Source organism: Macaca mulatta, chromosome 2 (genome assembly GCF_049350105.2).
Source record: "Macaca mulatta isolate MMU2019108-1 chromosome 2, T2T-MMU8v2.0, whole genome shotgun sequence".
Lineage (NCBI taxonomy): Eukaryota > Metazoa > Chordata > Mammalia > Primates > Cercopithecidae > Macaca > Macaca mulatta.
The window spans coordinates 143921643-143947230 of NC_133407.1; the positions used below are offsets into that span (position 1 = coordinate 143921643).

Sequence of the window (25588 nt, forward strand, 5' to 3'; positions counted from 1 at the left end):
TTTTATACAGAAATGATCCTTTCCTTCTTTTCAGTATGTATCTTTTAACTGTCATCACTCCTAACCTAGACCTAGAGTGGTTTTGTTCCGGTCCCAGCTCTGCCGGACACACGCTCTGCCCAGAGAGAGACCCGATCTACCCAAGGCCAGGCGGCCTAGGGCCACGTCTGTGTCTAGCGTCCGGCGGGCGCTGCCGTGCCGCTCTCCCATTGGCTGGAAGTTCCCTCGCCTGGGCCGGCGCGGCTCCTGCTCGCCACGCCAGCCCGTCGGGCTACCGACCGCCCAGGGGGGCGGAGCTTGGAGGGACGGGGCGGGGCCCGGGTGAGGGGCGGGGCCTCGGGGCGTCGCGGACGTCCCGGCGGCCTACGGCGTGGGAGGGAGTCCTGGGCCGCGCCCCGCGAGGCCGGGCCCTGGCCGGGCCAATCCCGGGCCACCGGGCGAGCGAATGCTGGGCCTGGCGGGCCCGCCCGAGAGCCTGGGGGTTGGGGACAATGGGCTAGTTCCTGGTGCGTCACGGGGGAGTTCCTTAAAGGGGAAGTGAGCCGGGCTACGGGGCGAGCGCGGGGTGCGGTGGTCGGCGGGGAGGCCCCCGCGCTTTAAAATAATGCCCGCCGCGCCCGCGCGACCATGCAATGGCGAGCGCTTGTCCTGGGGCTGGTGCTCCTCCGGCTTGGCCTCCATGGAGTATTGTGGCTCGTCTTCGGGCTGGGGCCCAGCATGGGCTTCTACCAGCGCTTTCCGCTCAGCTTCGGCTTCCAGCGTCTGAGGAGCCCCGACGGCCCCGCGTCGCCCGCCTCGGGGCCCGTGGGCCGGCCTGGGGGGCTATCTGGACCGTCGTGGCTGCAGCCGCCGGGGACCGCGGCGACGCAGAGCCCGCGCAAGGTTCCGCGGCGTCCTGAGCCGGGGGTGTGCGGCCCAGCCCACTGGGGCTACGTGCTGGGCGGCCGGGACCGCGGCCCGGACGAGTACGAGAAGCGCTACAGCGGCGCCTTCCCTCCGCAGCTGCGTGCCCAGATGCGCGACCTGGCACGGGGGATGTTCGTTTTTGGCTACGACAACTACATGGCGCACGCCTTCCCTCAGGACGAGCTCAACCCCATCCACTGCCGCGGCCGTGGGCCCGACCGCGGGGACCCGTGAGTAGCCCCCGCCGCCCGGGGCCGCGCGCCCAAGCGCTTCCTTCCGCCCTCCGCTCCGGGGTGCAGCCGTCTGTCCTCCGAGGGCGCCAGGGCCGTTAGGGTCCCGGGCAGCGTCCCCGCACCGTGTCCCGCCTGAGTCCCTGTGAAGACACCCGAGCTTGAGGGTGCGGGGTGGGCCGGTGGCCTTCCTCTCCTGATTCTCCCGCAATCTCCAAACTTCAGAACTGCTGTCCAGCTCAGTGTCTTACACATGAGGAAACTGAGGTCCAGGACCAGAAGGGACAGTGGCAGTGCCAAGGGCTGGCTTGGAGGGCTTTCCACTTCCATCTTGAGCCCCTCCTCCGGATGAACATAAACTCTAGATGAAATCTCCATGCTTCCCGTGTAAACGCAGCTTCAGAACAAGTCTTTTCCCCGTACCCCCACCTCCATCAGATTGCCACACCCACGTCCTTTCTGTGTAAAAAGCCAAGAGTTGACTTCTCCAAAGCCGTCCATTGAGTTTGAGGCAGAACGGGGTTACAGCCTCTCCTTCACAGGGGCTGCTTCTTACGCTGAGGATAGGTGGTGGGGAGGGAAGCTATGTGGCCCACATTTGGGGTCCAGATACTTGAGGTGAAATTTATTGGATGCTGAATTGACTGTCAACGTCATTACCCTGTGCGATCTGTCCTATAAATCCCCCCCTCTGGTGGCGTGGTTGTCAGGGAAGGTCAGCCAGCCCTCCCTGTCCACCAGCCTTGTTTGCAAAGGCTGAGCTCCAAGGTTCACCGCTGTTGACGTCCAAGTCCAAGAGAGCAGTACACCCAGCTAAGGACCTCTTACCTGTAGGGAAGGAGTGTGCATTGCCATAGACCCTGTTAGTCCAAATAGGTGACTCCCCTCCCCTAGATGGGAGTGGAGGAGTTGGTTTGCTCAGTGTCTTGGCACCGTCTGGGGCAAGCGTTTTCCTTCATCTGGAGGAAAGCAGTGGAATCCAGTCCTTAGGTTCTGATAAGGAAGCCTATAGACTAAACGGACTTGGGTTTTTTAAATGATGTGGTTATCTACACATTTATGTTTTAAATTGCAGTTTGAGAGCATGATTTCTACCGAAGCAAGGGGACATCCCAGGCAAAGGACTGAGCCTTTTCATAATTCTAGGGAACTGATGAGTTTTTCTTGCTTAACCATAGCGTTTATATGTATAAGTGTATATTCTATCTCAATTTTTTTTGAGAAAAAATATTAAATTTTGAAAAAAAGTTTTTGGCCTTTCCAGATTTTTTGTTTTTTGAGACGGAGTCTCGCTCTGTCGCCCAGGCAGGAGTGCAGTAGCGTGATCTCTGCTCACTGCAACCTCCGCCTCCCGGGTTAAAGTGATTCTCCTACCTCAGCCTCCCGAGTAGCTGGGACTACAGGCTCATGCCACCATGCCCCGGCTAATTTTTTGTATTTTTAGTAGAGACGGGATTTCGCCGTATTAGCCAGGATGGTCTCGACCTTCTGACCTCGTGATGCACCCGCCTGGGTCTCCCAAATTGCGGGACTTACAAGCCTGAGCCACCGTGCCTGGCCATGACCTTTCCAGATTTTAAGCAATGAATGATTTGGCTCACATAACTAGAGGGGACTTTATACCTATAAATGTATTTTCTTTCTGTCTCAGTTTTTTTGGGGGTGGGGAATAAACTTCACTAAATTGTGGTGTTTTTTTTTTTTTTTTGTCAGCCTACATCATGCTTTAATGTTTTTTCTTTTTAAATCAACATCATTAAATTTTGAATAACATCATAAAATTCCACCAGTTATTTTAAATTTATCTTTGCCACTAGTTCCTGCCCATATGTCTACCCATGTTGTACATAGGCAATCATAGTATGTGTACATATTTTGGATCTTAATTTGTGCTTTTCCACTAGTGCTTTTGGTATTACAAGAAGGGAGAGAGCACTTTCAATAAGTACCTTTATTCTTGCTCACAGACTGTTTCTCAGATTACCTTTTATCGGGTGGACTCAAGTTGAAAACAGTTTAACGGGGAATTGTGATAACACTTTCATTTGAGAATATGATGGTTTGGAGAGTGAGTTGATGACATTTTAATGTTTTTCTTAACCTTAAGAGTGCTTCTGGAGAACCTTAAGAGTCCCTTCCCAGCAAGTGAGGTGGTGGTTGATTTAACTTGCTGGTCTTCATGGTATCATGTGTGCCGTTGGCTTTTATTTCAGAATGAAAGGCTGCTGATGAGTGTTTTGGTTTGGTTATGCATTGGTTTGGTTATGTGTAAGTTAAGGTCAGGTTGCTTTGAGACAGATGTGTTATTGGAAAGAGGGTGTTAGAAGTATTGAGGAGGTGGGGATGGCATTAGGGAAGGGTTGTGCCCTGAGCTGGGTAGACCTGTTGGTTGGTAAACCTTTGTTGTCTTTGAGGAGGCCATAGAAACCTTGCGCAGACTCCTCACACTTGCCTCTTACAGAGAATGGAAAAGTTAATTTTTTGTACTCTCCTTCCTTTAATTTAACTCCTCTCAGGCTTTGCTATTTTTGTTTTAATATTTAAAATAATTTTATTTTTAATTTTTGTGGATACATAGTTAGGTGTATATATTTATAGGGTACATGAGAGATTTTGGCACAGGCATGCAATTCATAATAATCACATCGTGGAAAATTGGGTATCCAACCCCTCAAGCATTTTTCCTTTGTGTTAGAAACAATCCAATTATACTCTTTTAGTTATTTTAAAATGTACGATTATTGACTGTAGTCCTCCTGTTATGCTATCGAATACTAGGCCTCGAGGAAAGTTTAGAACCAGAATATTGTCATGCTCGCTAAAACAGGAGGGTACTTCACATCCCCAAACTAAATAATCTGTGATAAAAATCTTTCATATTTTTTGTTTGTTTGTTTAATTGACAGGGTCTTGTTCTGTCACCCAAGCTGAAGTGCAGTGGCACAATCATAGCTCACTGCACCCTTGAACTCCTGGGCTCAAGCAGTCCTTCTGCCTCAGCCTCCTGAGTAGCTGGGACTACAGCTGTGCCCCACCATGCTTGGCTAATTTTTAAAAAAAATTTTTCTGTAGAAATGGGGTCCCACTTTGTTGCCCAGGATGGTCTCGAACGCCTGGCCTCAAGCAGTCTTCCCACCTTGGCCTCCCAAAGTGCTGAGATTATAGGTGTGAGCCACCAAGCCCAGCCAAAAATCTTCCAGATTAAAAAAAAATCAAATGTATTCTAACGATTCATTTAACAAGAGTGAATTTGCCATTAGAGTATTATGTAAAAAGTACACATAGAAAATATCGGTGCTAAACACTCTTACCTTTTCTCTGTAGTCATGTGTGCTCCAAGCTTTCTTGCCCCAAGTACATGTGACTTATTCTTGGGGAGGTGTCAGGTAAGGGGTTAACATGAAGTAAATAAAACCTGAACACTCTAAAAAGAGCAAATCTTTCTGTCTACAGAAAGCTATACAAAGTCAGTTCTTCTCACATCCTCAGTTTGGGTTGGAGGATCCAAACTTAAAGTTTCTTTGAGTAAATGTGGACATTATATTTTTGTAATCCTGTGAATGGTAAACTATAGTTCTGGCTTTTGGGCATGTGACCATTCTCAATTTCTTCTCAACTGTATTGCTATTAAAACAACAAAGCAAATCTCAAATTAAGCCAAACAAATATTGGCCCCTCAAATGCTTAGGTACTCCTAGCTCAAGATGGCCTCCTCTGCATTCCTCTTTCTTTGGAAAATCCTGCCCTCTTTCAGAGTCAGGCTCGTCTTGTTTCCGTGACGCCGTCTAACTGAAGATGATTCTCCTTTATTTACTCAGTTCTCCTTTTGATTCCTTTCCTTTGAGCTGCGATTCCACATTTTAATCTTGTTTGAGAATTGAGTACTGTTGTGCGTTCACCTTCATTTCCCTTTGTCTTGTCTCTCCAGATTATCAATCCCTTGAACGCAGGGACTCTTTCTTATGTTATTTCTGTGCCTACACCACACCAGGTAGATTTCTGAACAGCTGTTACAGGCTAAGTATATGTGGGAATTTTTAAAAACACATATGTTTGATTTTGTTAGCTGACATAATCAGAAATTTTCTGTCAAAGGCCATGGTTTTCTCCATCTTTTCTGTTTTGAGGTGAACTTTAAAAATGTACAGTGGGGTGAATGCCATGAACATTTGTACCTGGTGAAGTAAGTGGAGCATTTAGTTGTGCGGTTCAGCCAGCTGGTTACAGGGAAAGGTATTGAGTTCTTGGCTTGATGCACTTAAAGATACCAACTTAGGTTGGACATTGACAAGAATATCTACGAAGAACAAATCCAGAGTCTTACCTGCATAGTGGGCTGGCATAAATGGAGTCATAATAATTTCATGCTGTTAGGCTAGGAGAGTTTTATGGTGTTTATTTTTTTTTTCTTTCATCCTCACTCCCACTTCCCTCTTATTTTGGCACATTTTGAAAGAGGATGTAGCAATTATTTGGTAAGAAAGAATTAAAAGTGTTCTAATGAATACCCCAGATCTTGGAGAAGATTTGTCTGACTACTCAGTGGAGAGAAGGAACCCCACAGTTACTGCAAATAATTTTTTTTTTTTTTTTTTTTTTTTTTTTTTACTGTGGCAACTCAATTTTTAGTGACTGGGCATTGTAAAAGAAATATTTTAAAACAGGGTCTATTTTAGTTACAGATTAGAAGGCAAAGCACGATAAAACATGGAAAGGAGTTCAGTGCTCCCAGTGAGTACCTTCCTTCCATGGGCCTGTGCAAGTGGAGAGAGTGACACATGCCACAGATCTGGGTGTGAGTCAGGAGAGGGGAGTTACATGTGGTTCTCCTGATTACCATCTAGCTTGGATGCTGCATGATGAGGGAGCTACTTTCTGATGAGGTGGGCTATTAAAGTCCACTTTGTTTCTAAGCAGCAGAGCAACATAGTGAAATATTTACACGCAGCAGAACATTCTTGAGTTGGCAGAATTGGGCATGAGGATCTCCCTGTCTCCTTTGAGCCCCTCCTGCAACCCTTGCACTTTTTGTATCTTTTTTGGCTGTCACTTGCCCTTGAGAGGCGTATTTGAATCCACAGCTCTCGCTTTGAGGGGACCTTTTGCTATTGCATAAGTTTATTTCCAGAGAATCAACAAATAGAAGAAACAGGTGCAATTTTCCAGCCAAGCAGTTTTCTGACTTTCCAGCTTGTAGGAAATGAGATAACCCTAGTTCCTAGACTATAGCCCCCATATATATCTTGTTTCAAAAAAAAGTATCTAAAATTTTACTCTAAATTCTTTGCTTTGGATTAGGTGGCATAACAGCATAAAACAAGGCAACTGGAGGGTTCAAATAAAATCAGACGTTGGAGCTGTTATGCCTCTTTCACATAAGCCCCATTTCCCCGCAGCTGAGGTATAGGCCTTTCAGAGAGCACAGTAAGCCATCACAACACAGAGGTGCTGTACCCCAGAAGCTTCTCTCACTGGAAAGTGAGATAAGGACCCATTAGGGTGATCCAAGGAGCAGATAAAGTACTCTGGGATATGATGGAAGACTGCAGATATCAATGAATCTTGCTGGAAAGAAAACTGGAGCTTTTTTGCTTTGGTTGCTAATAAAATCTTTAAACGGTTGTCTTACGTCTTCTCTTACTATCATTTTTTCCAAACTTCTGCACTTATTTTCTGGGTTTTTGGGAATGGGACAAATAAATAAATGAAGTCCCCAGAATTTCTCAAACTGTCCTTTATTTTACTAGTTCTTCATCCCTATTCTCCCAGATGTATTAGTTTTTTTGTTGTTGTTGACTTTTTTTTTTATTTATTTTTTTTATTTTATTTATTTATTTTTTTGAGACAGAGTCTCGCTCTGCCGCCCAGGCTGGAGTGCAGTGGCGTGATCTTGGCTCACTGCAAGCTCCGCCTCCCGGGTTCACGCCATTCTCCTGCCTCAGCCTCCCGAGTAGCTGGGACTACAGGCGCCCGCCACCTGGCCCGGCTAGTTTTTTTTTTTTTTGTATTTTTTAGTAGAGACGGGGTTTCACTGTGTCAGCCAGAATGGTCTGGATCTCCTGACCTCGTGATCCGCCCGTCTCGGCCTCCCAAAGTGCTGGGATTACAGGCTTGAGCCACCGCGCCCGGCCTGACTTTTTTTTTTTTAAATGTTATAAAGAAATACAGCGCCTGAGGAGCTGCACCCTCGTTGTCATCCTGAAGTTGGTTTCTTAAGGTTGTTTCAGAATGGAAAATTGCTGTAGATTATGGGGGTGAGAGTTGTGTGGCAGAAACGTTTCTGTAGCTCCAGTTAAGAAGGGAGAAAGGCCTCAATTCCTGCTTTGGTTCATGTTAAATAATATCTCAGAATTAATGGAAATAATGGAGACCCTTTGGATAAGTTATTAATGAAGAAATGGTGTAAAGAAGTTAATTTATAACCCCAACCATAGGGCAGATGAGTAATATTGACACTGTCAATGAACGTATTTACTTTGTGTGTAATAGACTGTGGTGTCGAATTTCTTTATTAAAGTGTTACAGGTGAGTCGTATGACAAGGGCTCTCCTTTAGTTCCTAATGATTATGAAAAGAGAGCTTTTTAAAGTTGGACAGGACCAAAGAGATTGTATATGGTGATAAGCCTGAATCTGAGAGAGGAGATAACTCACCTCCTGACTTCCCATGAACATTCTTTCCACTCTGGTACGAGTGTGTCTCCTCAGTTCTGTAACTCGATTCTACTTATGGACACTATAGAAAGTGTTGCTTTTGGAGTAGAAAGACCTTTGCCGTATTAATTCACCCATAATTAGTTCCTGAATAAATAAGAGTCGCTGGCAATTATAGTTTCTGATGGGTGTTTGGTTTTATTGTCTTCTCTTTCGAAATAACGTCTTTTTGTTTAATTTTAATTTTCTTTTTCAGTTCAAATCTGAACATCAATGATGTACTAGGGAACTACTCATTGACTCTTGTTGATGCATTGGATACACTTGCAGTAAGTGTTCACCTTTTTAAAAAAAGTTAATTAAGATAAGATGTTTTGGAGTGGATTATCCCTAGTTCCCTCCAGCAATGGGAATTCCAGGGAGCCTGATAAGTCAAAATGTATCATTAGCTTTGATAACTGTTATTTATTTTAATGACCTTAATGGGGAGGGCAAGAAATGTGTTGAAGGTTAAATGAGGGGAAATGTGATTCCATTAAAAAAAGGAGAAGAAATGTATGATTGATTTTAGGGAACCTATTTTTTTTAAACCAGTTTCTATCTTATTCCCTAAAAGAACCCATAGAGAAGCTCATTAATATTGATAATTACAGTAGTTGCTATTCCAGGAGTAAAAGAGAGAAGATCTCAGGGTCGGCAGGTACCCTGAAATATCATCTAGCTACTGGCTCCCCCAAGAGCAAGTTGGAGTCATAGTGCCAGTCCTTATGTGGGGCTCCCTAGAAACCCTTCTCTTTTATTTGCTACTTCCTGTTTTGTGGACACTCCATGCCTGAGCTGCCAACGTGGGTGCTGACATTACCTCCTCATCCTGTGGTTTTGCTCATTGACTCTGGAGAACTGGAGACCTCTGAGCAGATATGAAGAAGCAACTTGAAAGCAGTGTGGCACTTGGTGTGTGGTGCCATGTCTGTGTGCTTCATCGCTTCACCTTTTGCCATTAAAGCAGTTTCCAGGGGACTGTATTCCAGCATAGTGTTGTTTTAAAACCTTCTTAGTAAAGGTGATTTTATAACCTCTTTGCTTTCCTTCATTGTCCAGCAAGTCTTTACCATGAGAAATTTCTTATTGCAGTCTAGCCCAAATCTTGTACTTAATAATTTATTCTTGTTTCTTTTAACATTCCATAGAAGAGTCTAAAGCTGTCTGTTAGGAGTTAGAATTGGGGCCCAGCACAGTGGCTCATGCCTGTAATCCCAGCACTTAGGGCGGTTGAGGTGGGAGGATCACCTCAGGTCAGGAGTTTGAGACCAGCCTGACCAACATGGTGAAACCCCTTCTCTACTAAAAGTACAAAAATCAGCTGCGCGTGGTGGCGGGTGCCTGTAATCCCAGCTCTTCAAGAGGCTGAGGCAGGAGAAATGCTTGAACCCAGGAGGCAGAGGTTGCAGTGAGCTGAGATTGTGCCACTGCACTCCAGCCTGGGCAACAGAGTGAGACTGCATCTCTGGAGACACACATACACACACACACACACACACACACACACACGAATTGAGTAATGTGCTAGCCAAGTTTGCATTATGATTTTCTAGTATCTTGCTAGTAGTAGAATTACCAGAACTTGGAAAGAGCTTGAGAGATCATTCTACATCCTCATTTTATAATTAAGTAGTAGAAATAGGACTAGGCCCTTGGTCTAATAGGAAATCTGGGGATACTGATTTAGTATAATTTAACTTGCAAAGCAACTTAGTTTCCCAATATCTCCTTCTGAAGTTATTGCTGCTCTGTTTCAGTCATTTACCATCACTGATCAAAATGTGCCCAGACAAGTATGTTCGACCTTAGAGCTAGTTTGTTGATGATACCAGAGGCTGACTCAGCCTACAAGTGTTGCTTAAAGGAAACGTCCTAAGACTCATGAAAGCTTACTCCTCCTCCCTGAGAGCTTTGTCTTCTTCTTTTTTTTTTTTTTTTTGCGACAGTCTTGCTGTGTTGCCAGGCTGGAGTGCAGTGGTGTGATCCTGGCTCACTGCAGCCTTCACCTCCTGGGTTCAAGTGATTTGCCTGCCTCAGCCTCCTGAGTTGCTGGCTTTCTTTTTTTTTTGCCCCATTTTGTTTTTTTATCCCCCTACCGTGCCTACTATTCTGTTGTTCACCATAGTCTCCCCCACACTTAATGGTGTCTGGTGCATAGTAGCAGTGCAAATGTTTGTTCAAAAAATGAATTCTAACTAATGAAGCATTTCCCAACACAGATTCTAAAGATATTTACTCCCTGAAAGAAGAGTTCTGTTTCCAAATGGACTTGAGATATTCTGTATGTCTGGTCCCACTGTTAGAGAGCCACAGTGCCCATCAGCATTTTAAAGACTCTGAGAAGTCCTACAGTCAAATAAACAAACCCATTTAGCTCCTCTGTCCCATTCAGCCTTTTCAAACATGAGTGAGTGAGTTCAGAACGTAGTTACTCAGGGTTCTGTAGCTATCTGACCATAATGGTAAACTACAATAAGAGTTGTTGACTTCCTTCACCATCCTCACTTGATTTGAGCTCATGTCAGCACCTGCAGCTTCACCAGATATTGTTGCTGGTAAACGTCTGTAAGAAAACAGACCCATCTCTGTGGTTTTCATTGTAGAATATCCGGCCTTTAGTGCTTCAGGCTTATTTTTCAGGTGTTACTTCTGTTGAGGTTTTCCTTTTCTTTTGCTAACATTTAAACAGACTTTAACAGATGTGCTAGGGAAACATTGTGAAGATAGCAGTCCCCTGACCATTGGATGCAACTTGCAGCATTATTGCATCATCTTCTAAAAAGAAAGAACTGAAAGCTAGAAATGTCTGTACTTACTCTGTAGGTTACAGCAAAATAACGATGAGGTGGAAAAAATGTAGCAGACCAATAAATATTAGGAAATAGTATTTGTTATTATATAATATATAATAATATACAGTAATACATACTTGAAAGTAGTAATGTCTGATGAAGAAAGAAGTAGTGTCTCAGTTAATTTAGAAAGTTTATTTTGCCAAGGTTAAGGACACACCCATGACACAACCTCAGGAGGTCCTGATGACATCACCCATGGTAGTTGAGCACAGCTTGGTTTTATACATTTTAGGGAGACATGAGACATCAATCAATATGTGTAAGATATACGTTGGTTCAGTCCAGAAAAGTGGGACAACTTGAAGTGCTCGAGGTGGGGTGAGTGGGCACTGCTAAGTCATGGGCAGATAAAAGACAAATGGTTACATTTTCATAAATTTTTCTTTTTTTTTGAGACAGAGGCTTGCTCTGTTGCCCAGGCTGGAGTGCAGTGGTGAGATCTCGCTCACTGCACCCTCTGCCTTCCCAGGGGTTCAAGCAGTTCTTGTGCCTCAGCCACCTGAGTAGCTGGGATTACAAGTGTGTGCCACCACACCTGGCTAATTTTTTGTATTTTTAGTAGAGATGAGGTTTTGCCATGTTGGCCAGGCTGGTTTTGAACTCTTGACCTCAAGTGATCCACTTGCCTTGGCCTCCCTGAGTACTGGGCTTACAGACCTGAGCCATGGTGTCCAGCTGGTTGCATTTCTTTTGATTCTCTGATTAGCCTTTCACTGAATACAGAATTTACCTGTGACAAAGGTAGAGGAATAGTCACTTATGCCTTTGCCTGGCTTAGTGAATCTGCAGTTTTACATAAACAGTAGGGCAGAGGAAGCAATCAGATATGCATTTTTTTCAGGTGAGCAGAGGGATGACTGAGTTCTGTCCTTTGTTCTTACCTGTGAAGATAAACTGTCAATTTACATTGCCAGGGTGAAATTCAGCAGAATTGTTTTAGAGTGAAGATCTTGAGGCCCACAAGGAATTTCCTTCTAGATAAATTGTAAGGGATATATATATAGCTTTTTTTTTTTTTAATCTATGTAGCTATCTTATTTAGGAATAAAATGGGAGTCAGGTTTGCCTGATGCAGTTCCCAGCTTGACTTTTCCCTTTGGCTTAGTGATTTTGGGGTCCTAGCAATTTATTTTTCTTTCACAGTATGTCTTTATGATGTCATTATAGTGTCAGGATTTCATAAAATTTTGAATGGAATGAAATAATTTTGATTCAGGTTAATCTAGAAAGTTTGATGCCCAACTGTGCTTCATATAGGAGAGAGTAGCTTAGTGTGACATCGTGTCTACACACCCAAAATAAGAATCATAATTCTAAATCACTTTTTAAAAAGGACATAGAGCTGAGTATTCATATATTTTGTTTCCTTTAAATCAGTCACTGGTTTTATCCTGTGCTCCAAAAGATATTACCCTTTCTCAAAGTGTTTAGATATCTGGATAACAAACAAGTTCGTTCAATTTTCCAGATGTTTTGGTCTCCTGGGAGCCAAGCACCCAAGCCGCTGATTTATTTGAGGAGCAGAGACAAAGACATATTTTTGTTTCTTCAGTTTTCTGATTTGTTTGTGTACCTGCCAGAAGTTTTAGAAACCACAGTGCCTGGCATGTTCAATAAGATCATAGTGAAGTTTGCTGGAGAGTGGAGTTGGGAAGATGAGGAGTGCCAATGATTTTACAAGGAATTATTTTCAGTTTTGTCCTTTGGAGATAGGGCTCTTGAGTTGGAGGAAATGGGCCTGCCATGTGCTGGTAATATATTCTAAGAAATAACTGCTTTTCTATCTCTTGTGTTTCTACTTCTATGGTAGCAAAACCGCATACAAACGTTTAGGTGACATGACTAGGCTGCTGTGATGATACAGCCTCAGTTTCATTTCAAGTTGCTGTAATAACCTGTGTTCCTGTTTTTAAAGGTAATGGGAAATTCATCCGAGTTCCAGAAAGCAGTCAAGTTAGTGATCAACACAGTTTCATTTGACAAAGATTCCACCGTCCAAGTCTTTGAGGCCACAATAAGGTAAAATAATGAATATTCATAAAATGAATTGGAGACTTCTTTTTATGTGTTTCAAGAGAAAAATACCTGTGAGGCTCTTTTCACCCCAAGATCCAGGCGGGGAGTCCATATGGGCTTTATGGGTGCAGTGTGCATTTTTCATGTTCATATCATATTTATCAAAACTGGAACAATTATTTCAAAGTAATAATTCCGGACTGAAGGGAAAGACACATTTATATTTTGTTTTGTTATGTTATATTTTGTTTTGTTTTGTTATATTTTGTTTTGTTTTGTTTTTATAGATTAAACTCTTTTTTTTTTTTTTTTTTTTTTGAAATGGAGTCTGCTGCCTAGGCTGGAGGGCAGTGGTGCAATCTTGGCTCACTGCAATCTCCACCTCCCAGGTTCAAGGTATTCTCGTGTCTTAGCCGCCCAGGTAGCTGAGATTATAGGCACACACCACACCTAAGTTTTGTATTTTTAGTAAAGACTAGATTTCACCATGTTGAGCAGGCCGGTCTCAAACTCCTGACCTCAAGTGATCCGTCTGCCTTGGCCTCCCAAAGTGCTGGGATAACAGGTGTGAGCCACCATGTCTGGACACATTTACGTTTTAACGGGGGTGTAAAATAGGTGTCTGTCTAGTACAGAATTTCATGGTTTCCCTTTATAGTCTGATTTCATTTCCTTCTTTCACCGTGTCCTAGGACAACCCCTACATATTTCTGAAGGAAATGAGAGTTTCCCATCTTACCACCCACAGAAAATCACTGCTTAGCATTTTAGTATATTTCCTTGTTAGGTATATTTCTCACTTCTATTTCTCTCTCTTTTTCTCTCTCTCTCTGTTTAATGGATTGGGATCATGCTCTATACCTAGTATATTGTATATTGCTTTCTTTGATATATTGTGCTTATTTTCCTGTTTACATTTTTTGAAAATTGTATTAACTGCATAACATTCCAGTTCGCAGATGTAATACTTATTTAAAATTAAATTTGTGAAAACCTTTGTTCTGACATATGTCACAGTCTACTTCAGATCTTTAGAATGGGACTTTATGGGTCTACAAGGACTTAGGTATAAGCTGGTAGCCTGCTGCCTCTTAGTAGGTCATTTTTTCCTCCTCCTCTTCACCTTGCCTCTTTACCAGATGTTAGGGTGTTAGGGAAGCTGCTTGGCAGCCACAACAACAAAAATTACTTAGTATTTGTTGTCTTACCTTTCTGGGTTTTTTTAATTTGAATTAAATTACATTTTTTTTTTTTTTTTCATTTTAGAGCAGGGTCTTGCCCTGTTGCCCAGGCTGGAGTGCAGTGGTGCTATCACGACTCACTGCAGCTTTGAACTCCTGGGCTCAAGCGATCCTCCAACCTCAGCCTCCCAAGTAGCTGGGACTACAGGCAAATGTCACCATGCCCAGCTTCTGTTTTTTTATGAGTGTTTTCCCCAAGTGAAATAAATCAAGAGTAATAATACTAATAAGTAATATTTATTCTGAGAACAATTAGTATACTCTTTTTTTTTTTTTTTTAAAGAAACAGGGTCCTGCTTTGTTACCAGGCTAAAGTGTAGTGGCATGATCATAGCAGCCTTCAACTTCTAGGTTCAAGAGATCGTTCTGCCTCAGCCTCCCAAGTAGCTGGGACTACTGGTGTGTGCCACTACACCTGGCTAAGTTTTTTTTATTTTTAATAGAAACAGGGTCTTGCTTTGTTGCCCAGGCTAGTCTTGAACTCCTGGCCTCAAGAGATGCATCTCCCTTGGCAAAGTGCCGGGACTACAGGCGTGAGCCACCACACCTAGCCAACTCCCTTTTCTTAATGCCCTAAGATTTAGATTACCAAAATTGTTAATATTTTAAATAGTATTGTTTTTGGTAGTCTCGGATAAATGATTCCCTTTCTCTCTTTTAGTAATATGGTTAACAAAAATCAATCGTGTATTATTAGAGCTAGAAAGGAATTCAAGAGGCCATTAAGTCAGGTCTCTCTGATGCAGGCAGTTCTGAGTCTGTGGATATGAACATACTTCTATCTTTCTGAATTGGATTATGTGCATTTACAAGCAACATGATTGTATTATCTTTTTGTTCTTCCTGTCATTAGGGTCCTGGGAAGCCTCCTTTCTGCTCACAGAATAATAACTGACTCCAAGCAGCCCTTTGGTGACATGACAATTAAGGACTATGATAATGAGTTGTTATACATGGCCCATGACCTGGCGGTGCGGCTCCTCCCTGCTTTTGAAAACACCAAGACAGGGATCCCGTATCCTCGGGTGGGTAGACTGGTTTGACCCTTTGTGTTTGACAATTCACTATCTTCCTGAATTAAAATTTTTTGTTTATTAATTTATTTGGGAGAAGGAATGGGATGGAGGTAGATGAGAAAAGCAATGTCCTTAGAAGAATTTTGCCTTAAATATGATGTAAATATTTTAAAATTCATTCAGCATTTACTGAGCATCCACTGTATGAAAGGCAGACAGTGATGTATCTGACTTAGTCCTTCCCCTTAAAAAGTTGATGTTCTGTGAAGTTCAGTATTCTTAAGTTCATTTACATGTGTGGTTTGTATTCTCTGCTACAAAGCAGTGTAGGGCGTTTGTCTTCATCTCTGATTTGGGTCTGTTTTCCCAGAGATCCTCACGTGGGTATTGTGGGAGCTCAGTGAGTGAGCTTTTCATTGCTTCACGTGGATCTGTCAAATAAGGGCTGCACAGACCAGCAAGTTAGCTGCTGATTTAAATGCCAGGATCTGGAATTAGATTATATATTTGTGACATCTGATTTGCCAAGCCCAGAACTCCTCTGGTAATTGAGTTAGCCTTTTAGGTAACTGGCTGAGAACTGCCAGAGGACAGAGCCTTCATGATGAAACTGGCTGTCATATTCTGGTAGTGCCTCCTTTCTCTCCCGGTTTGAGGTTTGTTTAGGTGCTGAGCAAGAGTGAGTTCATAGTGGCTTATTTAAAATTTAGAAGAAACTCTATAGTTTGCTTTTATCTCTAACTCTAAAGCCTGGTGCTTGTGTTACCATGAAGAAAACCTGCTGGAAAGAGAAGGTTTAGTGAAGTGTTACAGCCATTCCCTGAAGACTGGCCCTTATTAATAAAGCAAGGCTCTGCTGTTCTTATTTTCTTGTTTGTGTCTTTTACATTTAATTCCCATATTCACCTCAGATGTATCTTGGAAGGCAGAGGGCTGACTCACCATGGTAAGCTTGCTTTATTAGCTGAGTGTAGTCTCTGAGACCTGGCTTTTCAGCCCTGCGGATTCCTTGAGTTTTGTCACAGTCTTTGTCTCTTCCCATCCCCAGGTGAATCTAAAGACAGGAGTTCCTCCTGACACCAATAATGAGACATGCACAGCGGGAGCCGGTTCCCTCCTGGTGGAATTCGGGATTCTGAGTCGACTGCTCGGGGACTCCACATTTGAGTGGGTGGCCAGGCGAGCAGTGAAAGCCCTTTGGAACCTCCGGAGCAATGATACGGGATTACTAGGTGTGGCACCTTTACTCGCCATTGGGACTGCACACTGCTTGGTCCCCTTGCTTTTCACATTCTCTGGGCTCTGCCCCCTTTTCACTCTTTAACTCATCTGACAACGCAGAAAGAATTGTGTCAGCTGTATCTAATTTCTTTATGTGACCGTTTGCAGAGAGGCTACATGGTCTGATGGAAAAGAATAAAGTTTTTGTGTTTGAGGGCTTCCTTCTGATTTGGATCCCCTGGCATATTCCACTTGAAAATTATTGTTAATGGAAATGCCATAAAAAGAACTGCCTCTGAGGCAGATTTTATTGCTTCAATATAAGGTTCTAAATATAGGAATTTAGAGTTACTGATGGAGCAGCTTTTTCCTTTTAAAAAATCTGGGCCTGTGGTAGTAGATTGAAACTCCAGATTAAACCTGTATGAGGTGGGTTTTTTTCCCTTGAGAATGTTTGATCAAGATGTTACTTAAAAATTATTATGGAAAATTTCAGAGTATAGTAGAGAGAAAGTATGATGAATAATAACCCCTATGTATGCATCATTTATCTTCACTAATTATCAGTATTTTACTAACTCAAGGTGTTATTTTATTTATTTATTTATTTTGAGATAGGGTCTCACTGTGTCGCCCAGGCTGGAGTTCACTGGTGCGATCTTGGCTCACTGCAGCCTCCACCTGCCGGGCTCAGTGATCCTCGTGCCTCAGCCTCCCAAGTAGCTGAGATGACTGGTGTGTGTCACCATGCCCAGCTAATTTTGTTTTATGTAGAGATAGGGTCTCACTATGTTGCCTGAGTAGTCTCAAACTCCTGAGCTCAAGCGATTCTCCCACCTTGGCTTCACAAAGTACTGGAATTACAGGTGTAAGCCACTGTGCCCGGCCTGGGTGTTATTTTAACTCATGTAACTGTCTTAAGTTCTGAAATTTATGTATACATTTGTTGTATTTAACAACAGCAATAGAAATAAAGAAGTCACTCAAATTGTCAACCTATCACCAATAGTTGACCAGTGTCACTTCAGATTGTCAACTTTTTAGGTTTCCATAGACCCTTTCAGCCTGGCATGTGTAACTTTTGTATATTTTTCATTATAATATAAACAAATATTTTGATTCTGCCTGAATATGGCAGATCATTTGTTTCCAAGTTGGTGCCTTGCTTTCATAATTACCACTTTTGTTGTTGTTTTTATTATTAAAAAAAATTTATCCTTTCCCTTTTCTTTTCTTGTTTTTTTGTCTTTTGAGACAGGGTCTCCCTCTGTCACCCAGGCTGGATGGCAGTGGCACCATCTCTGCTCACTGCAACCTCTGCCTCTCAGGCTCAAGTGATCCATGGGCTCAAGTGAACCCCCCATCTCAGCCTCCTGAGTAGCTGCCACTACAGGCACCCCCCATCGCACCCAGCTAATTTTTTGTATTTTTGGTAGAGACAGAGTTTCACCATGTTGCCCAGACTGGTCTCGAACTCCTGAACTCAAGCGATCCACCTGCCTCGACCTCCCAGAGTGCTGGGATTATAAGTGTAAGCCATCATGCCTGGCTACTTTTTCTTTTTAAAATCATCTTTTTTTGGATAAATTCCCAGGAATGGCAGTACTGGGTTAAAAAGTCTGTGAAAAACTCTTGAGTTTTGAAATGCATCATCAGTCTGGAAAAGCAAAATGACAAACCTATTTTTATTTTGCATTAAATGTTTATCCCCATGTTTGTGTCAGTAAACGCTATATATTTAGAAAGATGTCTGGGCTAACTTAGTGATAAGACTGACAAAAATGTTAGGTCCAAGCAGCCACTCCTCCTGTATGCCAAGGATAAAGGTGCTGAGGAGCAGTGTGGTTGGAGTAGGAGGCGTGTCCGCATCCATGTCCTCCCTGATGAGACAGTTGGGACCTCAAGTGCCTTGTTTATTTTTGCAGGCAATGTCGTGAACATTCAGACTGGCCATTGGGTTGGAAAGCAGAGTGGCCTGGGTGCCGGGCTGGACTCCTTCTATGAATACCTCTTGAAATCTTACATTCTCTTTGGTGAAAAAGAAGACCTAGAAATGTTTAATGCTGCATATCAGAGTATTCAGAACTACTTAAGAAGAGGGTATGTCTCCCTAACATCTCCTCTGTTGCCTTGTAAAGCAAATAGAATGCATTCTGAAGTGTTTGTATTTTTTTAACATACAATCGCAGGGTCTTTTATCTCTGCCCTCACCTTACCACCTCTCCTGGTTTGTCAGTCATCTGGGGGCAAAGAGCTGTGTTAGCTTTCTGTCGCTGCATAGCATAGTACCCCAGAACCTAGTGGCTTAAAACAACAAGCATCATCTCATGAAGTTTCTTAGGGATAGTAATCCAGGAGCAGCTGAGCTGGTCACTCTGGCCCAGGATCTCTCCTGAGGTTGTCAAGCTGGTGGCCAGGGCCACAGCCATGCCAAGACCTGATGGTGCTGTGAGATCCCTTCCAGGCTCACTTTCGTTGCTGGCAGGCTTCAGTTCCTCATTGACTGTTGGCTGGAGGGCTCAGTTCTTTGCCAAGGGGCCTCTTTGTAGGTAGCTCATGGCCACTGGCTTCCCCCAGAATGAGTGATTGAGAGAAAAAGAGAGAAAGAAGCCAAAATGGCAGCCACAGTGCTTTCATGACTAATCTGGGAATGATATACCAATACTTCTGCCAGACCGTTAGTCACCCAGATCAACCCTGATACATACAGTGTGGGAGGGGGCTGTGCAAGGGTGTGACTCACAGGAATAGAGGTTCTCGGGGGCTGTCTTAGAGACTTGTTGCTACTACAGGGGCTGACACATCCCAGTGTTTAACTGTGGCTTTAATTGCAGATAGATCTGCAATGCAGGACAATTATTTGCAGGACAATGTTTTGGTTCTATTACTTTCCAAAGAATTGTGAGGATTGGTCTTTATACTTGGTAATAGAAAGGACAATTACCACATTTTTTTTTCTCTCCGAGTTTGTTTAAAACAATGTTATTCACTATTTTTTGTTATGCATCCAGGATGACAGGAGAGAGAGAGCCATTTGAAGCTACAATGGCTTCTACCTAGTGTCACTCTCTTATCCCAGGTCGGTCTGTCTTTTTTTTTTTTTTTGAGTCAGAGTCTTGCTCTCACCCAGGCTGGAGTGCAGTGGTACGATCTTGGCTTACTGCAACCTTTGCCTCCTAGGTTCAAGCGATTCTTCTGCCTCAGCCTCCTGGGTAGCTGGGACTATAGGCACGTGTCACCATGCCTTGCTGATTTTTGTATTTTTAGTAGAGATGGGATTTCACCATGTTGGTCAGGCTGGTCTCAAACTCCTGACCTCGTGATCTGCCTGCCTCAGCCTCCCAAAGTGCTGGGATTACAGGTGTGAACCACCACACCTGGCCCCCAGATCTTTCTTTGTATGTATTTCTATGTTAAGTGTCCAGTTTTAGTGCAAGTGATAGCTACTGAGCTTCCAGCTTGGTAGGATTTTCTTGGGTCCATTTCTACATTGCTGTTGTAGGAACCACTTGTATGTGCTGTGTTTAAGTAAGGGGCCTTTTGGGTGGAATTTATTTATTTTTGCTTCTCAAAGCCACAAACTAAATTGAGCAGTAATCCCCAAGGGTCTTGCTTTGATGCATTTCTCCAGGCCCATGCTATAGGGCATCACTAGAGAAGAGACTCTTTGTACCAAAAGAACCAAGTTTTTCTGCTCAGGTGAAATCCAGCATAGGCCCATGCTATATACTGAATTCTCTTATGTGGCAGGGCTCTTAAACGCAAAGCTCAAAGTGCTTTCTGCAGAATACTGTGAAATCCTGACATTATAATGGCTGCATTAGGAACTTTGATCCTGTGGTAAATATTATCTTCTGCTAGAGTCTAATGTAGATAGTTAAAGGCAGTCTCCAAAGGTTTAAGGAATGAGTTAGGAGAAAAAATTAATGTTAATTCCATTTAAATGAAACTACCAGCGGCTGCTGGAGAGGTAGAGATCTGTCAGTGAGCTTTCTTTTCACCAGTGAATGTGCTGCTTGGGTTTGTAGGCGGGAAGCCTGCAATGAAGGAGAAGGAGACCCCCCACTCTATGTCAACGTGAACATGTTCAGTGGGCAGCTGATGAACACCTGGATTGACTCTCTGCAGGCCTTTTTCCCTGGACTGCAGGTATTTTGCAATCAGATTTCCTAAGAATAACCATTCACCAGAAAGGGCTTCTCCCTTCCTTTCTTTCTTTTCTAATACCCTGAGCATTCTCTGTCTCCTTTGGATTTGGGAGGTCACTAACACTATATGTCTTCATCTCTCTGTTTGTGAAATTAGTCTCCAGAATATTGAACAGAGCCATTCCACACAATTGCAAAACCATGCTTGAGAAGTGACTGTGTATGATTTTTGTTTTTGTTTGTTTGTTTTTGTTTTGAGATGAAGTCTTGCTCTGTTGCCCAGGCTGGAGTGCAGTGGCACAATCTCGGCTCACTGCAACCTCCGCCTCCCGGGTTCAAGAGATTCTCCTGCCTCAGCCTCCAGAGTAGCTGGGATTACAGGCGCCCGCCACCACACCCGACTAGTTTTTTGTACTTTTAGTAGAGATGGGGTTTTACCATGTTGTCCAGGCTGGTCTCGAACTCCAGGCCTTAGGTGATCTACCCGCTTTAGCCTCCCAAATTGCTGGGATTACTGGCATGAGGCACTGCGCTGGGCTGTGTGTGAGTTTTGGATAATTATCGCTCAGTTGTTTATTCCTTGTTCATTAGTACATGTAATCTGTTTTTCTGTTTGCAGTTCACATCAATTTGGCATTAGTGACCAGATAGGGAGGGCATTTATTTGTCTGGGTTGTCACTTTTGGGTTGGTTTTGTCTTTAACCGTATGTGTAGGTCAAGTAAGAACTCGGGGGTAGAGGAGAGCCCAGGCAGGCCCTTTGTGGCATGTCTTGTCACTCTAGGAATGGTATCTCAGCCTGATGACCTGTGTCCTCTCCTTAGGTGCTGATAGGAGATGTGGAAGATGCTATCTGCCTTCATGCCTTCTACTATGCCATATGGAAACGATATGGTGCCCTTCCTGAGAGATATAACTGGCAGCTGCAGGCCCCTGATGTTCTCTTCTACCCACTGAGACCAGAGTTAGTGGAATCCACATATCTCCTCTACCAGGTACTAGAGTTTTGTTTTTTTTTTCTCTCTTTCACTGCCTCCCCTGACCCCAGCAGTTCGTCGTTAATGAACATTTGCTGAATGATTTAGGGTTATGTTGTTTCATAGTGACTCTGATCGAGTTACCCCCTATCTGTAGTCTTGTTAGTGTTCAGTGTTATTCGTGACTTCACAGGACAGAGAAGGCATTTGCAGTGAAATATGTTTTTAACCTCATATTCCACAAAGCTGAATCGTGTTTTTACCATAGGACTTATATCTCACATCCTTAAATATTCATGAGGAAGATTTTGTACTAAGGTGTTTTCCAAATGTATTTGACCAGAAGACCTGTTTTTAGGATACAATTCTGCACCAGTGTACTGTGGAGCCCTGGTCTGTGTAATAACTATTCAGATAAAAAGAAAATTCATTTTCTTGGTTGTAAAGGAAATCATCTGGGATTCATCTGGATGCCTGTTTTTGTTTATATATGTATATAAACTAGTGTTCATCCTTTGTGAAATTACTGCAGTGGCAGAGGGAATGTGACTTTAACTGTGAAATGTCTTCTTCCTGACAGTTGAAGCCAGATATTTATACTTCTGTGCATGCCATACGTATGTACACGCAGAGAGTCCTCCTTCATTCACATGCACAGCAGCACGAGTGGTTAACTCACCAAGAAACTGGCCTTGGTGAAATTCAGTAGGCCTGTAACAGATGCCCACCATGGACCAGCCCTAGCAAGCAGAGCCTGAGTTTTAGAAACTCTGGTAGTGGGGCTAACACTAAGGTTTGAATTTATTTATTCAACAATTTTTTTTATACCGAATCCTTGCCATTTGCTTCAGATGAAAAAAGGGGAAAGAAATCCTATGAAACTGGTAGTAGTCCTCATGCCTAAAAAGGGACCTCCTGAGTTTTAGATAACCTCTCAAAAAAGGAAAAAGACACCTGTTTGGCCTTTCTGAGCCCAGTAGAGCAAGGCTGTACACGGGGGATGGTGTGCCGATTACTGGCTGATTTCTCCTCTTAAGCTTAGTCCTGTAGCCTGTGAGCTTACTCCTCTTTGTTTCTTTCACTGCTTCTTTCATGTTTTCAGCTTCTCCTTCACGTTGCCAGAGATGTCTTGCACTCTACAGCTTTACCCTCTGTAGCCACACCCTGTGCACTTTTAATCTGGAGACTGCTAACCTTGTTGTTTTCTTTGTTGCTTCAATCTGGTGCTAGGCATGAATTAAAGATCCCCAATTTTTAAACTGTTTGTTGGATAAAGGCTTATCTTCCCAGAGAAGTTTTTTTCTCTAGTAAAACCATCTAAGAGCATGTGTGAGAAGAGTAGGCAACTGAGGACTGATTTCTCAGGGTGACTAGAGAGGAGAGGGTGGCAGCCTCCTTTTACACTTTGGAAAGTCTTGTTCCCATCAGCCTTTCCTCATGGTGCCATAACTGGAATGGTGGCAAGGTCCTGTTTCCTGTGCCTGTGTCTTAAGTTTCTGGAGAGTTCCGAGGCAAGATAGAAATTGGATTTGTTCTCAGATATGGTGCTGTCAGGGTGGGCATTGTTTTATTTCTAATCATGATGGGAACCAAAGTAGAGTATTGTTCTACCCTGGAACAGGTGGTCTTAACCCTGGCTAAAGTTAAACAAGTCACAGGTACACTTTGATGTGAACTGATGGAATACCTTAGTCCTCTAACCGTTGTGACCCTGCAAGGTGAATGACCTGGGCCCTGTTTCTTCCTTTGGCTGGCGACTCGTCTCCATGGGGAAACCCTGCAGTCACTCCGCAGTCACCATGATGTTTGTTGATGGCATGTCTTCCAAGCCCATGCTGGATCACATTCTCTCGTGTTCTCTCTAGGCAACCAAGAATCCCTTCTACCTCCATGTAGGAATGGATATTCTGCAGAGTCTGGAAAAGTACACAAAAGTCAAGTCAGTTTTCTAAGTTCCTTCCTTTTTCTGTCAGCCACTTTTATTTCAAATTGTTTTGGGGAAATATCCTAGTTTGCATTTTAATTTATAGAACCAGGTCATTAATGTTACATTTACAGGGAAATTGCTTACCTTTTGGTGTAGTAGAACCTTTCCATTGTAGTGAGACCTGCCCTTTTTTTCCCGTGAGGTTCTAGCAGATTATGGGTGTTCATTCTAACTTCTTTCCCCTAGTTATACAATAACACATACACTAAAATGTTTAGGGAGTACAGAAAATATAAAGCAGTAGAATATTATCACTGTAATCTCCACATACAGAGAAAACTGTAGTCAGTATTGAAATGTATGTACTTATAATCTTTTAAATATATTTTTATATATGATGTGTGTATATATGTATATATAAGAAACATACTGTGTTTCAATTTTGTGACATGCTTTTTTTTTAACCCACTATATCATTTTTTTTAAAGTGCTATCTTAAATAATAAGTCAATACTCAAATAATAAGTCAATTCTCAATAATAAGTCAATTCTACAAGTATTAGGACTAGACATTTAAATTAGTCCTTTTAAATTTGTTGCCATTTTCTTGGTGCCCTGTTATGCTTCTGGCCAGCCCCCTGCCACCACCCCCACACCCTGTAACTCACCTGATAATTTAGCAGCCAAAAGCACTTGCTAAGTAAATTTGCGAACAATCCAGGCTATAAAAAAGGAGAGCCCTACAGTGTAAACATAGTTTCATATGGTGCTGGATGACTGGTTGATTATTCTGATAAGAGAATGTTTCTGCTTCTTAAGTGAATCAGCAGGTGGGAAGGAAGAGAGGCAGGACTGACCTGACAATTGTTTTGTAGGTGTGGGTACGCCACGCTGCATCACGTCATTGACAAGTCCACAGAAGACCGGATGGAGAGCTTCTTTCTCAGTGAGACCTGTAAATACTTGTATCTGGTATGTGTGTTGCAAGATGAACCCAGGAATATTTAGTATTGCTTAGAGCGAGCATTCGCATAGTCTTCTATCTGACAGATGCTTACTGGGCACAGCTACATGCTGGACATTGTGCATTCCCACGATGCAAATGCTGTCAGAACCAAAGGATATTACTATCTTCTTTCATGGTTTCCAACCTTGTTGAAAAGTCATTTGTCAAGTAAACCAAGAATTGAACTTATGATTACAAACTTATGACGTTAACAGGGGGAGTTTTAGAGTAAAAGGAACGTGACCCTGTAGGGTGTGCTAGGTGGGAAATGCTGGTAATGATTGATACAGAACCAGCGTTAGTGTGGTGGTAGGGGGAAGATGCCTCTGAGGAAGAGAGCTGTGTTCATAATGGCTTCTCACTTTTCTTGATGTGTGTGATCTTGGCCAAGACCTGCAGCTCAGCCTTGTCTCTGTCCATATACACATCCTCAGGCACGTGATTGTGTGTGTGTGTGTGTGTGTGTGTGTGTGTGTGTGTGTGTGTGTGTGTAGAGAGAGAATTTCTGGACCTGGATGAAACCTTTGGTATCACCTAATGTTCATATGTTCATTATTTCCCTCACAAGAACTACAGCCTACACAGAGGTCAGGCGACTTGTCCGTAGTATGGGGGTGGCTGTGGCAGAGCTGAAATGTGAACTGTGGTCCTGACTCCCTGTCTGGTGGTCTTTCCACCTCACCCCTCTTCCTCCTGCCACTTTCCTCAGTATGGCCACATAGAAACGAGGGCAGGATTTCCAGGTTAGAAGATAGGATGGCAACTGAGAACTTGGGCAGAGGGTCAGAGATAGAAGCAGCTGCGATAAATTGCATTTATCTAGTTCTGTGGTTCCTAGGCCTGGGGCTAGCTGGGTCCAGATCACCCTGGGGCCTTTGCTAAGATTACAGCCATATTGAGTCAGAATCTTTAGAACAAGCGTTCTCAGAAATCTGTCATTTTGACAAGTGCCTTCAGTGGTTTCACGTGAGCCAGGTTTTGGAGCTGCTGGTCTAATCCATTAAGATGATACTCTTCTGTGTCTGGTGTCTTTTCACAGACGACTGCAGAGGTATGTCCACCAGCAGCGCATGTGGTCTGTCCAGTGGGAAGACAGCTGTCCTGCTGTCGATTCCTGTGTGTGCAGTGGTTCTTGCTGTCCATGCAGGTGGCTCAGGTCTGCTAAATCAGGCTGGTCAGAGCCTAGCTGCGTATTTCCATCCAGCAGCCAGTGGTGTCAGAAGGACGCTAACAGGGCAAGTTTTAGAGTAAAAGGAAGGTGACCCTGTAGGGTGTGCTAGGTGAAAGAACCTAGAGTCTAGGGAGAGGAAAACCTGTGGTCTGCCCTGTTCTTCTCTTGTTACTGTGTAAA

General features: G+C 43.3%; 1 protein-coding gene across 1 annotated transcript in view; it reads left to right on the forward strand.

Moving 5' to 3' along the window:
* The first annotated feature begins 596 nt into the window (after window positions 1–596).
* The window catches only part of EDEM1 (ER degradation enhancing alpha-mannosidase like protein 1), a 28790-nt gene continuing 3798 nt past the window's right edge, over window positions 597–25588 (forward strand). Inside the window, 10 exon segments of the mRNA NM_001265750.1 lie at window positions 597–1136; window positions 8046–8118; window positions 12602–12705; window positions 14797–14968; window positions 16008–16191; window positions 18106–18280; window positions 20209–20329; window positions 21152–21322; window positions 23170–23243; window positions 24107–24203. Coding sequence (NP_001252679.1) covers window positions 628–1136; window positions 8046–8118; window positions 12602–12705; window positions 14797–14968; window positions 16008–16191; window positions 18106–18280; window positions 20209–20329; window positions 21152–21322; window positions 23170–23243; window positions 24107–24203 — 1680 coding nt within the window. The 5' untranslated portion in view covers window positions 597–627.